The sequence below is a fragment of the Polyodon spathula genome, chromosome 5 (assembly GCF_017654505.1).
Source record: "Polyodon spathula isolate WHYD16114869_AA chromosome 5, ASM1765450v1, whole genome shotgun sequence".
Taxonomy (NCBI): domain Eukaryota; kingdom Metazoa; phylum Chordata; class Actinopteri; order Acipenseriformes; family Polyodontidae; genus Polyodon; species Polyodon spathula.
In genome coordinates this window covers 1,929,801-1,945,269 of record NC_054538.1, presented here as the reverse complement: position 1 = coordinate 1,945,269, position 15,469 = coordinate 1,929,801, and the positions used below count along the sequence as shown (strand labels likewise).

General features: G+C 39.7%; 1 protein-coding gene across 1 annotated transcript; it reads left to right on the top strand.

The window, feature by feature from the left end:
- The first annotated feature begins 493 nt into the window (after nt 1-493).
- Nucleotides 494-10,324, top strand: LOC121315404 (cleavage and polyadenylation specificity factor subunit 3). The gene is made up of 18 exons (XM_041249459.1): nt 494-706; nt 1,150-1,213; nt 1,457-1,554; nt 1,672-1,800; nt 2,070-2,247; nt 2,760-2,849; nt 3,340-3,490; nt 3,598-3,773; nt 4,005-4,163; nt 4,348-4,494; nt 4,858-5,010; nt 5,300-5,408; nt 5,513-5,611; nt 5,835-5,929; nt 6,362-6,449; nt 6,767-6,836; nt 9,418-9,514; nt 9,912-10,324. Exons 1-18 carry the CDS (start codon nt 636-638, stop codon nt 10,011-10,013), a joined length of 2,076 nt encoding a protein of 691 aa, XP_041105393.1. The 5' UTR covers nt 494-635; the 3' UTR covers nt 10,014-10,324.
- Nucleotides 10,325-15,469: the final 5,145 nt, after the last annotated feature.

The following is a 15,469-nucleotide window of genomic DNA, read 5'->3' as shown; positions in this document are numbered from 1 at the left end:
AGGCACTTGTGCTCCATCATGTGGATGAGATGTTAAATTAACATTCTACTGTAAGTAACTCTGCATGTAATGTACAATTCACAGCATTCAACCCCTGCAAAATGCTATGTGATGATGGTCCACTATGAAAGGTATAGGTGTGTATATTTACTAGGTGTATGTATATAGTAAGAGAAAGTTTAGGAAAGGAAATAATTAATTACAATTTATTTCCTCCACACATTTAGTTATCTGCACCGTTCATGATATGTAATAAAACTGTATTAAGAATCTTGTTTACATATTTTAAAACAAAGATAACCATTGTGTTGCAGCAGAAACTAGTTCTGCATGAACGGTATCATGTCAATGTTACAAAATGTAACCCCATATTATCCCCAACATCCCTTTACGCCGAACTCCACCAAAGGCCACTGACTATGGAAGAAAACTGTACAGACTGTTTGCGGAACTCCTCTTTTTTTTTTAAATAGGGCTTTGTTTTTCAGTCGGACGTGATTGGTATGGTGGAACGGAAGTTTACTGTTGGGTCCTCGCGTTTGCTGGAGTATGAAACACAGCAGTTTGCGCTAACAATATGCTTCAAGTATTCACGGCTATGACTGTCTGATTATATATTTTTATATATATAAAAAATGGCTGCAAAAAGAAAAGCAGACAGTTTGGTTCCCGCGGAGGAAAGCGACCAGCTCCTGATCAGACCTCTGTGAGTAGATCTGCTTTGCTGCTAATAAATGATCATTTACTTCTTTTTTTTTTTTTTCAAACTCAGTTAACGAAACATAAAAAGAAATCACACATACCTTTTCTTAGTGTACTTCTGGTGGACTTTAGCCATGGTCATCTACTTCATCCTGATTCTGTCCTAGTTCTAATTTTGTAATTACACCTGCGTACTGATGGAAATAGCACATTTCAGGTTTTACTACAAGCTTGATTAACCAGAGGGTTATTCGACGATAGTAAAACCGGGAATGGATCAAACTACTATGCAAAAATAAGTCTTATTGCCATTTATGCTGTGTATCTCCCATAGCAGTTTGGTATATTCCTGATGAAGGTTGCATTGCTGAAACGCATTGACTGTGTTACTAAATGAAGTATAAAACGTGTTGACAGCACTAAAACACGTTTCTGTACTGTCCACAGTGGTGCTGGACAGGAGGTGGGAAGGTCATGTATCATCCTGGAGTTCAAGGGAAGAAAAATCATGGTATATATGCAGTCTATTCAATATCCCTAATTCTGCTTCATACCTTCTTAGATATGTGGATCGTTTATGTTACGGACATCGCTGGCTATTAAATTAAAGTCATTAAGTCCATGACCAGGATCTAAAGTATCTTAGTCATGTAATTATTCCTATTAAACCTGGAGTGGAATGGCTAGCCTGGGCTGGACTTGCCTTCCTCTGGACAAATGATAAAACCCACACCTTTTGGTATTGTCTTTCCAGCTGGACTGTGGTATCCACCCTGGTCTGGAGGGGATGGATGCTCTCCCTTACATTGATTTGATTGACCCAGCAGAGATTGACCTTCTCCTTATAAGCCAGTGAGTCAAAGTGGTATTGTATCCTCTGGGTGGATTTGACCGCCATGTGGGAAGTGGGGGTGTTTAGAAAAGTAGTTTGGAATAGGACCTGTTCATTTGAATGTTTTTTTTTGTCAGTTTCCATTTGGATCACTGTGGGGCCTTGCCTTGGTTTCTACAGAAGACAAGTTTCAAAGGGAGGACGTTCATGACTCACGCAACTAAAGCTATTTATCGATGGCTCCTGTCAGATTATGTAAAAGTCAGGTATGTGAAACAACAATGCTCTGTAAATAAGTTGGGACTGAAAGAACGGCTCCTCCTGTAATATAGTATTTAGTGTACCTGACATGAGATCTGTCAGTCAGTGTGCTTATCTATTTTCCCCTATTGGGGATATAGCCAAGTGGAGGCATTCATCACACTAGCATTGAAGTCACTCTTACATTTTGCATTTAGAGCTGTGGTTGGAAGATGTGTGTTGGCAAATGTTGTGTAAAACATACACTTTAACTACAATCTGTTTGTGTGTGTAGTAACATTTCAGCAGATGACATGCTGTACACAGAGACCGACCTGGAAGAAAGCATGGACAAGATTGAAACCATCAACTTCCACGAAGTGAAGGAGGTAGCGGGGATCACATTTTGGTGCTACCATGCCGGCCACGTTCTGGGGGCAGCCATGTTCATGATTGAAATAGCCGGTGTGAAGGTAAGGCTTTGACTTTGTTCTGTTTTTTGTCATGTCCGTGCTTTCAGGATCAGGCAACAACTAAACTACATAAACCAGCTTAGTCTTCAGAGCAATCCAATCTTTATGCTCTTGTTAAGCCTTGGTTAACCCTGTATTACTTATAACATTATTTGTGTATGTTATAATTTCGGGGTTTTTTGGAAGTGAATGAACGGGCATACAAATGGGTGATGAGATAAATCCACAGTACGCATACAGTATCCTTTTAGAGATTGAAAGTTAGCAATTCTAATTAGGACCAAGCATTAACAACTGGTTTCACCCTAATTAGGACTGCTCTTCCTTCCCTAACTGGGAATGTAGTACAAGATTAGTGCTAATCAGGGTCTGAGAAACCACCTGCTCCATAGGTCTAGGTTCCCAGAGATATGTAAAGAGTGATATGATCCTACTGCTTGTGGACTTGTTTGGGTGTGCTCACAAGAGACACTAAAAACAAAGTTTTGTTTTTTTTTCTTTTCTCTTTGCAGTTGTTGTACACGGGAGACTTCTCTCGGCAAGAAGACAGGCATTTGATGGCAGCCGAGATTCCCAGTGTCAAACCTGATATTCTCATTATTGTACGTGTCTTCCTGAGGAGGACTACCTCCTGTAATACATACCAAAATTTTGTGTTTGGGCTTCAGTGCGTGTGTGGGAGTAGCAACAAAAAATATTTGTTATTTATTATAGAATAATGTTCCTGACATGTCTTTCTGGTATGAGTGAAATATATATTTTTTTTGTATTTTGCTTAGTTATATTTTGCTCAAAATTGTGTCTACAAATAGATGGCAAAATCAAATCTGGGTTTAGGTTACTACAATCATATTCATGGATTTTTACATCATGAACAGTGAACCCTTGTTTGAAAATTCTGTGGCTGTTTTTACATCTATTCTAAGTGCATGAAAAGCTCACGTACAGTATCATGACAGGCTCTATATTGGTATTCTGCGATCATTGCCCTTCATATACTAAACCGTCTTTGTATTCTTTAAATTATAAAAGTACCTTAAAATGGTAGCTGCTTTCAGGGCTTGCCCTTCTCAATACTTGCCTCCTCCCCAGGAATCCACCTACGGCACCCACATCCACGAGAAGAGGGAAGAACGAGAGGCCCGTTTCTGCAACACTGTGCACGACATTGTGAACAGGGAGGGGAGGTGCCTCATTCCTGTCTTTGCCTTGGGTAGAGCCCAGGAGCTGCTGCTTATTCTGGGTGTGTGTGCCTGTCTGTTTGTGTCTGTATTCACACCTTCCTACAGTTAGAGGGTATGGGGAGGGGAATTGGTTCCTGTGTCACTTGTTTCTTATTTTTATTTGCAGATGAATACTGGCAGAATCACCCGGAGCTGCATGACATTCCCATCTACTATGCCTCGTCCCTGGCTAAGAAGTGCATGGCAGTGTACCAGACTTACGTCCATGCCATGAATGACAAGATCCGCAAGGCAATCAATATCAACAACCCCTTTGTTTTCAAGCACATCAGCAACCTGAAAGTTAGTTCTGCCGATTGTTGTTTACAATGACTGAAAGAGTGTATGTATGTTTTGCGCGTGCCACTACCTCTCTCCAGGTACCAGGTTAAAAATAAATAAATAAATAACTTTGTGAAGCTTCTCAGTTGTGTTGTCCATGGCTTGTGAAGTAAATACATATCTAGAGAAATTTAAGACCACCAGCAAACTTTGAAAAAAGCCTTTAAAGTACCTCAATCATTCTTTTTCCAGAGCATGGATCATTTTGATGACATCGGCCCCAGCGTGGTCATGGCCTCTCCAGGTATGATGCAGAGTGGCCTGTCCAGGGAGCTGTTTGAGAGCTGGTGCACTGACAAGAGGAATGGCGTCATCATTGCAGGTTACTGCGTGGAAGGAACCCTTGCCAAGGTGGGTAACCTAATCACCAAATAAAGCTCTTTGGACACGATGTATACATTTTAATGAGAGTTTTTCAGAGCCCATATAGGCCAATCTGGAACATTCTAGAAAGCAGGATGTGACATCTTGTATTGTTTTTTTGGTTAAATATGTAACAATGTGGACCTCATCTGAGTTTCTTCCTTCTATGCAGCACATCATGTCTGAACCAGAGGAGATTGCCACTATGTCTGGACAGAAGCTGCAGCTGAAAATGTCTGTAGATTACATCTCCTTCTCTGCTCACACAGACTACCAGCAGACCAGCGAGTTCATCCGTGCACTGAAACCACCACACGTGGTAAGCTCCATTCCTTTGAGATCAGCCTGAATATAGGTGTATCAGTACAGTAGGTGTTCACAGTTGGTATAAAGACATATTTATTTCTATATGAATTCATTTTAAAATGATTTAGTTGAGATATATTTAATTGAAGCATTGCTAAGGGTGGCAGTGATGTTGCATGGAAAAAGATCCAAGAGGTCTGTGGTTTGGATTTCATTACTGACCTGGTTGACCAGCTTGCTTCTCTGTTTATCAAGTTGAGATGTAAAAGTGGGTGGAGGTGGGATTTTGTTTCTGTTTGCTATTTCCTTGGTTAGCATTAGAAATGCTGTGTTTCACTTGCTTAAGAAGCCTTGCTTGATCTTGCCACATTCTCAGATCCTGGTGCATGGTGAACAGAATGAAATGGCCAGGCTGAAGGCTGCACTGGTCCGTGAATATGAAGACAATGATGAAGCTCATATCGAAGTACACAACCCACGCAACACTGAGGCTGTGACGCTTAACTTCAGAGGAGAGAAACTCGCCAAGGTAGGGGGCTTCGCACACACAGACGGGGGAGTGTTACTGGAAACGGGTTAGTTAAGGCACTGATGATGTGGGAACCACCTTGTTTTAGAGTGTGAGGTAGCAAATTCATCTCCATATCTCCATATGTATCCACTGGGCCTACAGAGGTGAAAAGATAATACATGAATTAACCCGCTGTGCTAGCTACCCATCTATTTAGGCAATGTCTTGATCGGAGTGCCTTTTTAAAATAGAATAAGACTTTTTTTGAAGCTTGGCAGGCTTCTTATTTTTAAAAATTTCCTTTTAGGTTATGGGATCCCTGGCGGACAAAAAGAGTGAACAAGGTCAGAGAGTTTCAGGGATACTTGTGAAGCGGAACTTCAACTACCACATACTCACTCCATCAGATCTGTCCAGTAAGTAGTGCTTGACTTTAATGCTACTTATACATATTTCCTCTTTGGCGTTACAGCAGCAATCTCCGCAGATCTTGTTATGAATGTGTTTCTTTTCTTTTCAGATTATACAGAACTATCAATGAGCACAGTAAAACAGACCCAGGCGATTCCTTTTACAGGCCCTTTCACGTTGTTGGAGAGTCAGCTACGCAATATAGCAGGTTTGTAACGTGGTACTCTGAATCTTCGTTTGCAGTTCAATTTCCAGATGTCTGTCACATTTTCCCCCGAATCAGGATTCATAGTTGACCTTTTATTGTTGAGTAATGGACAAACAAAATGGCAAATAGTTGGAGGTTAAGAGGATAATATTGTGTTTTGTGCTACTATATGTTATGGATTCTGTGCGCCTGCTTACCCTATGTTCTTTCCATGTCGTTTTAGGGAATATTGAAGAAATTGAGACTCACGACAGGCCTGCACTAAAGATTTTCAAAAGCATCACACTGGTGCAGGAACCTGGAATGGTGGTATTGGAGGTGAGCTTAGGGGCGAGGGATAGGTGTGCAGACCTGGGTAATACATAAAACCACATCCAGATAAACAGCTGCAAAGAGCTGCTGCGATCCAACCAGGAGCTCCTGGTGCTTTTACATGGACAAAATGATCTTGGCAAACAGACTTCTCATTTAACATATAAAGTATTATTATGGATATTCTACTGTAAAGCAATGCAATAGGCAGACGGGGGGGGGGGGGGGGATAGGAAAGTTTTTTCATCAGCCAGCGATGTAGCCACCAATGTGCCCATGAATAGAGCTGCTGTCAAAATCCCAAAGGGAGACTGATTTGGATATTTCCATTTTGAAACAGGTTGGCGTTTGTGGAATGCTATTTCAGGTTGCTGGAGTAGGAGAGAGAGCTGGCCTGCAGAGCTGCTCACTCGCCATTGTGTGTTTTCTGTTTCCCAGTGGATTTCCAATCCATTGAATGACATGTACGCTGACGCAGTGACCACCGTCGTCCTGGAGGTGCAGTCCAATCCCAAGGCTCAGAAAGGTCAGGCCATTTTAGTTGGTGTCTGTTTGTTACGGCATTGCAATGGGAGCCAAAAGACAGTCCTGACCTTTTCTAAAGTAATGGATTGAATAATAACTTATGTAAACTGAAGGAAAACATTAAAAAGATGTGATGCACTAGCCTTTTATTTCACTAGTAACCTGTAGAATTGCATTGCTGCTGTTCTTGATGAGACATGGGATTGTTTTTAGCAGTTGGTCTGCAGTAGACCACAAAAGAGGTAATGCTACATTTTATGTGTGCCAATGCAGTCTTGTAGGGAACTGACCTGTTAACGGTATGCACTTCACTTACAGCCATGGCAAATGCCAAACAGGACAGAATTGATATGGAAACCTACCAGAAGAGACTGGAAGTTATGTTACAGTAAGTGCAATGATATTTTTAAAGGCCTGGCAGTTTTTGAAATACATTTTCCTACCCCCTAATGAGCATTGTGTCACTATCATTGCAGCTGAATCAATTTTCATAGCTCTGAAAACTGATTCAAGAACACTTTCAGAGATGCATGTTGTTAATACAGCGTGGTTATGAAGTCACTCTGCCACTTGCACGGTTGCTGTGGGGGAGGGGGACTGGCCACAGCTGAGCAGTGAAGCTTGACAGAAGTATCAAGTAGCTGTTGTCTGTAGTGGTTATATGTTTACAGTCACGTAATCTACATTGTATACAAAGTAGTAGTACGTGCAGAAACAAATTTAAAAGCAGCTGCAGGGAAAAAAAGAAATATGTCTGTCTGCATAGGGCAGAGCGGGCATGTGCCACCCCCGCTTTGATTACTTGTTTTGTGCAGTGTATACACACTATTCTATGTTTTGTTATGGTTTTGCATTTAAATGGTTTAAAATTAAATAAAAAAAAAAAATGGAAAGGCATTCAGAGGACTCCAGAAGATCGGCATTGATTGAAAAAAAAAAAAAAAAAAAAAACTACAAAACCCCACCCCATTCTACCTTACACATACTTTGGTTTACACCAGCCCTAAATAAATATTACTGTTAAGCAATAGTAATAATAATGTGAAGCAGTGATATTTTTCATTGTTCTTTATAGAAATGAACGTTCAGCTTTCATATTGAAGCTTGCTGTGTACTACTCATTCATTCAAACTAAGTAGTGGTTGTACTACGTTGCTTGTATGTTTTATGACGTTTTTCAAATCAGGTAAGCTTATTTGTGTCATCTGGCACATAGCTGAAATTGTAATTAAAAGTGCCAAAGTACCTGGCAGCGGACTGTCTCTCTTTAGCACACGCAAGAACTTGCAGAATGGATAAAACGGTGTTGAGAATTAAGAAAATGCATTTGAGAGCAAAATAATTGTATGAGATTATGAAAAAATGGTTGATTGAGTTACAGGTGCAGGAGTGATGCAGTGCAGTAATTAAACAGACAGAGCCTTGGAATCCAGTTTGGAAAAGTGGTGTTTATTTTTATTCCAGGTCTGGTGACCAAAACAATAATCCCCTGGCAATACACAACAATGTGTACTGCACAGGGTAAATAATAACGGGATTGCAGTCCCAACTAATAAACTCAATATCTGACCCACAATAACACATACACGCTCACCGGTCCTGGGTGCGTGCAGTAGTGCTCGTGGTGGGTGATACAGGTTATTTAGTGACTTGGTGAAGTGCCGTTCTGGTTTAATGCTGGCCCTTGGCGACAGCTCCGGAACTGTGCTAGCTGTCTGGTAACATGCAAGACAAGACAAAAAAACACTCACGGTACTTTTATGAACTAGGAACGGGGTCTCTCGCAATCCTTCTCAGTTTATTTACACAAACCAAAGTGAAGGAACAGATTACAATTCTCCGTCTCCTTTTATGCAGTCACCATGACCCCTTGGTAAGTGAGTACAACTGCCTCTCCAATCTGTGACTGCCAGGTTGTTTCCTTTCTGGGTCAATGCATTATTGCAAAGGAGTCTTGCCCCCTTCCTGGCTGGCTGACTTCCCTTGCACCGTGGGAAAGAACTGTCACACCAGCCTGTCCAAAGAACTCTGTCCTCTATTCTCAGTGCCCTCACAGGTTGGGAGAGTGATTTACAACCAATAATCATTGTATTACTGCTTCATAAGTGAAGAGGAAACCCCGGCACAAATTAAGCACTAGCTGTCCAAAATGTTGTTGCATTAACTAATATGGACACTGTTTGTGTAAGGAGACTTGCCATCAAGATTGTATCCAACTGTCGGTTGCAAGCAGTATTTAAGGGTTAGTGACCTCTGTGTCAGTCTGTAACTGGCAGATAATGACCTGGTGGGGTGTTGGGCTTTCAATAACCCGCAAGTCATTATCTGCCAATTTGAGACTGACATGGAGGTCATTAACGCTTACATAGTGCTTGCAACAGTTGGCTGGAAGGTTGGCTTTGAATGCTATGTTTAAATTTAAATTATTATTGGTACCAGTGGTACATAGTCAGACATAGGGCGATTTGTGTTGTTTTTGTTCCTGGGTACTACTGGAGTAAAAAATGTTTTATATTTACTGTAATATTATAGATCACCTAGTTTAATATGAGGAACTAGGATAATTCATATATAAGTATTAAACTGAACAGATGCTGTGTGTAATTCAGGGAGATGAAGAAGAGACCTGCATTTATTTAAATAGGTCTAGGATGAATTATGTTGACTAGTTTTAGCGACGGACCTGTCCAGTCCCTAAATACTAACTTTCAATATACCATTAAGGCAGATTGATATTGCTTATCTAAAACACAGAAATTAGGCTTTTTGTTTACACTGGCAGGCCTTCACTGGTAGATAATGAAATGGTGTCTCTTGATAGGCTAAGGCAGTGCCCAATGTTCTAGTAGGTTTATAAATGTGATTATTGCATTTCCTATATGCGTTGTGGGTAACCCTTTAACTTCTGTATCTTTGCAAGTCCTTTTGGAGTTTATTCATCAGGTAAAAAGTCCTTTTAATCTCTATAGGGACATGTTTGGAGAAGAGGCTGTAAACTTCAAAGATGGCAAAGATCTGTCAGTCACTGTGGATGGGAAGACTGCATCTATCAGTCTGGAGACACGAGTGAGTATAGAGTACAAAGGCTGAGTATAAGCAGATCCCAGATGAAACTGTTTTTAAGGTAGCAAATGATTGCTAATATGCATACAGGGATATAAATAAGATGCCTGTTGCATAGCAGGTTCACCCATTCCAAGTTTTACTACAAGCTTGGTTAGCCTCAGTGTGTAGTTAACAAGCACAAGTGTGTCTTTTAAACTCATAGCAAAACCAGGAATGAGTCAAACTGCTATTCAATGGGAGTCTCATTTCCATCCCTGTGTATATTTCTGATTAACATTTAGGGAGTGTAATATTTGCACTTAACACAGGCGGTTTGCCCTGGCTCTCTTTGGAATAGCTGGAGTGTTGTGGTGGCAGTGGCGGGTGGTTTCAGCCCCAGCATTGTGTTTCATTCCAGATGGTGGATTACGAGGAGGGTAGTGCCGACGATGAGTCCCTGAAGGAAATGGTGGAGCTGGCTGTGCAGAGACTTTACGATGCCCTTAACCCTGCCCTCTGAAGAGAAGCCTGATTAAACTACAGAAGGCACACTGCAGGAGACTGTGCCCCAATCCTGCTGGGACAATAAACTGGCTTGCTAAGAATAGCCACATCATAGGAGCTGTTCTTGTATTGTGTTAATCAGTAGATGACTGCAGGCTAAGTTTCAGAGCTTTTTCTTTTTTGTTCCCATTTTTCTGGAAGTAATATTTCAAAACTATTAAGAAACAACTTGAGTCCTTAAATTAACCTGAGGTGATTTATAGGTTTTTATTTGTGTTTGTTTTTTTTTTAATAAATATTGACAGACCTTTATTTTGCGCTAAGAAAAAAATAAATATACATATTTTTCACTGGCGTAAAAAAAAAATGCTTTGAAAAGATTATAGTTGATGTCTAAATAATAATATGATTATTTATGGAATAAAGTGAATAAGTAACAATGTGGCACTTTGCTGTTTTCTGTATATATGCTACATGATTGGTCCGATCTGTGTTGTTATTTTATTTGTATTTATCAGTTTTGTGTAATTTGTTTATCTTGTTTTTTGAAGAATTTAACTATTTTGTCTTGAACCACAGCTTAGTTAGGAATGTTGTTGTTTTTGTGATGCACAGAACCGGAGAGCCTACAGTATGTCATTTCAAATACTCAAGTATCATCTTCAACAGTGTTTCGTTTTCAGAGGTTTTAAATATGCAATTAGTGTACACAGTATTAGCTGCAGCATCTGAAGACTGACTTTGAATAAATTGCTATTCAGAGATTGTATTTTTGTTTTCTTCTACTTGGTTCTCCAAACAAATACCTTCTAGAATACCATTTTCCAAGGAGATGTATAGGTCACAGAGTTGCTTTTTTTTCTGTTTTCAATAGTTCATAACACAACATACTGTAGCTTATGGTGAATCCATAGTCCCATTAGTCTTGCAAGAAAATAGTCAGAGAGCACCTAAGTACCCAGCTTTTCTGTGCCTGTGTTATACATCCTAGTCTTCCGCTTCTTGGCCCTTGCACTGCCAGCTTCGCTGCAATGTTTACTACCTGATGGGATGTGTGTGATTTGAATACCAAACATTAATCGGACTACCTGCTACAGTAGGTTTCTGGATGACCTCCACACACAGACTATTGGAAAGATCCAGGTTCTTGTTGCATGATATAAACGCTGTGTATTTTATAGTGCCAATCTTTTGTAAACAGTAGACTTACCAGCACATGAAATCAGTTTGGTGGGCTTTTTATTTGTGTTCTGTTTGCAACAGGAAAGCTGTTTCTTGTAATAACCCATGGTTAAGCCCGAGCACAGTGCTGTACAGCCTGGAGCCAGCTGACATTTCTCTAATTGAACAGTTGCAGGAGAAATCATAAATTAAATTTAGAAATGGCCCCAAATGAGAAGTCCAAATAGATATTTCTGCAGTGTTGTGTATAGCCGTGGGTATCACGCCCTTCAATTGTACTTTGATGTCAGGGAATTAGATTCATTACATTACCATGTGCTGTAAATTATACACACCAAGGAAATCACTGAATCTAAAATTAATGCCTGGTTTTAAAGATCTAGCCCCATCTGGTTAGCAGCATAATTAACATGCATAATGTAGAAATGTATGCTGTAAAAAGTGTTATCTACATTAAACAGCATCTAGAAAAGCAGTATCAGAAGGATGTTTTTTATTCTTACATTGTGGCAAGCAGGTTCCAGTGGGGGAATGTCAAGGTTCTGCTTCCTGCAGAGGATTTGCAAGTTTACCAAAAAAAAAAAAAAAAGCATAAGCATGCCCACATTTGAATGAAAATCAGTGTTTTCTGTAAACGTGGTGTAACTCTCCCCTGGTTTAGTTATGCTCTGAACCGTCCCAACGCTATTGGTGGGAAGTACACACAAGCCTGTGTTCAGATAGCTGCAGAGTGTGGGGTTGAGCTCCCTGATCTCTGGACCCTGATGCAAAAGGACGGCCTAGTAAGCACAGCGAAATGGTGGCACAACGCTGTAATATTAAGAGCTCTTTTTTTAGCAGTTCTGCATTGTGTTTGTTCCTGGCAGCATAAACATGTTAATGTATTGTAACGCGTTGCAGAACATCTATAATAAACTAGTACTTACTTGACCTGCTAATGTTGGTGTCATGAAGGTAGTCACCATCCAATCTGTAAAAGAAAACTGAAAAATATCCACCGTACCATAGATAAACCAAGATTAGTGGTAATAGTGATCTGTCAGTCAATAATTGAGTCAGTCAATAGTTTTCTTTCTCCCAGGATTTTTCCTCGCATTTGTCTGATGGACTTCAAAGGGAATGAGTTTGTCATACTGCACCTGTGGTGTCTATTGGAGAAGCGTGTGGCCATCCTGCCGTGGTGGGTGGACATGGAGTCCTGAAACAAGCCTATTGAAAGATTAATCTGGTCTTTGAAACCAACCACTCACGCAATTGTTTACTACATGCAAGCCTGAGAAGCTCTCAAGCTGCTAAAACCAGTTTGGGGGGGATGTCCTATTTTAAATCGCTGTTGAGACTACATGTTTGGTTGTATTTTATGTAGAACAACATATAGTATAACTTGCTCTTGTATGCAGGTGTGAAAAAAAAGTTACTGTGGGATTCCTAAAGCAGACAACTCGCATAGTTTTTCACTCGGCTGTTTTAAAATGAACATGGGGTTCAAAATGAGCAGTGATCCTCTGATCCAGGAAAACTGTTTACTAAAAAAAACTGAATTTGTTTTGAAATAAAATCATTTTCTCAAGGGCCAGGAACTTATGATTGCTTGCGTAAATTGAAATTAAGCAGGAAGAGGTGTGTGTCTTTTTTTTTTTGTGTGTGTGTGTGTATGACGAATGTAGGCCAAACTGAAGGCTGTCAATTGTCTACTATTCCACTTTAGTTTTCTTTGGTAAGATGCATACACAAGCAAAGCATGAGGACTGTTCAAATCCATTGAGCTGCCTTGTCTTCCTGGCAGAAGAGATCATGTGACTATCACATGGCTTCGGGGGGGGGGGGGCCAGAAAGCCTCTGGAAAAAGGAAAAAAAAAAAATTCTTAGTGTGACAACCTGCAAGTCATTTGTTTTAAATGTTTATATATTATTGTAAAAACATTACTTAACCAAAACAAGATAAACACTGCAGTGCACAATGAGTCGTTTTTAATCCATTTATAAACTTTCATGGGCAAAATGGGGCTTGCCAAGTGCTTTTCTATGGACTCAGGTAATAACTTCTACATGTGTATGTATTTAATGCAAGAACCACAAATAAATGCATAGAAAAACAAAGCTCATTTATTAGCATACTGGAGCACATTTCTTTGCTCATACAAACCATTTATATTAATTACACAGGAAAAAAAGACCTGGCTTTTTTAAAGCAGTATTTATACAGTACAGTGTAGCTATAAGTGCCATGAGGCAGTTTCAAGTGTTATATAAGATTACCCTCTTCATTTAAATGAACTCACTCAATCTATCAATCATTTTTTATATATATATATATTATATATATATATATATATATATATGATTTATTTTAAATAAAAATTTGACACTCCACAGGTGAGGTAACAGGTGTGGTCCAGTGGTTAAATTCCATGGCTTCTATTCGGAAAGTCACGGGTTCAAATCCCACTTCAGCCTGACTCACTGTATGATCCTGAGCAAGTCACTTAACCTCCTTGTGCTTTGTCCTGCGGATGCAATGTTATATTTATGTCTTATTGTAAGTGACTGTCTTATCTGTAAAGTACTTTATGACAGTGGTCCACTATGAAAGGTGCTAACTATGAAAGGTGCTATATATATATATATATATAATATTATATTCTTAGAAATTGTGGTTCAGCTTGATAGGGCTTGGCTAGTCACAGCATTTAAATCTGGCTTACTGTGTCCTCTTCAAAATCAGTGGGGATTTTGGGACCAGCGTGGTATTAAGGTTTTATAAAATAATACTATATAAAAAGACTACTACAAAAACAACCAGGAATTTAAACATACCGTTTTAAAATGGACAGAAAATTATTATTTGTTTACTTAGCAGACGCCTTTATCCATGGCGACTTACAGAGACTAGGGTGTGTGAACTATGTATTGTCACTTACAACGTCTCACCCGAAAGACAGAGCACAAGGGCGAGATGTTGTACAAGAATCAACACAGATTGTATCAGAACATTGCAATCATCTGAAGGGGTCATTAACAGTTTAGTTAAACCAAACTAAAAAGTTATTTAAAAATATGTGGGCTAGTTCTGTGAAAACCAGTGTCCGACTTGAACACAAATCTAAACTGTTTTTTTCCCCCTGCATCAGGTTTGACGATTACAGTAAAGTGATTCAACTTTGCAATGCTACTTCAAGATCCCTGTGGTATTATTCCAGAGAAATGCATATTTTGTTTTACCAGTGCATGCTAAGAGATGTCTTTATCTGCAGTAAAAGCGTTGTTCGTGCATTACACTCCTGATTGGAGTGGTCCTCTGCATTGTGATACAGCAGAAAGAGGCTTTTTTCAGTTTAGAAAGGCACTAATGATCTGAAATCAGACATTGATTATTACATTTGGAGGGTGCATTTGGCCTAATATTAAGAAACCGCCCTAGAAATATATATTTTTTTCTTAGAATGTGTTATAAATAACAATATGTAATATGAAAGAAAATTACTTTTGTGTATCTCTATTTTAGTTCTCTATCAAACCTTTATTTGGTAGCTTAGTTTCAAGTGTCTAAACCTTGATAGAAGTGGCTTTACACGTTTTAGAAATAAAAGATTGCATGAAAAGCATGAAAGATTCAGACAATGTGTCTGGATAGCACCGATTGTCCACTTTCAGTTCCAACAAAATTGGTGCATCAAAAATAACAAAACAGAGATCAATATGGTTAGCAACCCACCCATAACACAGCCAGCTCTAGGAAGACTCCTGTTGAAATACAAGCACAACTTCTGAAACCTGGTAAAACAACTGAGATAGCTGGGCCAGAAATTTCCCTCATTTCTAACACTGGTTTGTGGAACCAGGGGGTGGGTCTTTCATTTATCCCAGTTCAATAATACAGGCCCACCAAACGATGTAGCTATCAAACCTAAAACACATTAGCATAAACAATAAATATAACTGCTGCTCCAATTATAGTCTTCTGTAGAAAAACTACAGCTATGGCCAAAAGTTTTGTATCAACCTACAGAATTAACAAATTTTGCTTCATAAAGTCAAATGAAACCTGCTGAATGTTACACTGACGGTGTGTGAGCTGGGGCTATAAGGACAGAGCAGTGGAACCGAAACAAGCTGTTAGTGGGACAGTAGCGAGCAGAGAGCGCCTGGACTAAGGAGCAAGCTGATAAGGCCCAGACTTGGAAATTAGAATAGAAAAGAGATCCCCGTCCAGGGAGCAGTCCTGCTCGGAGGAGAGGACTCTGTCGCGATGGCTGCTAGCCCCGAGGATCTGAAAACACACAGGAGATC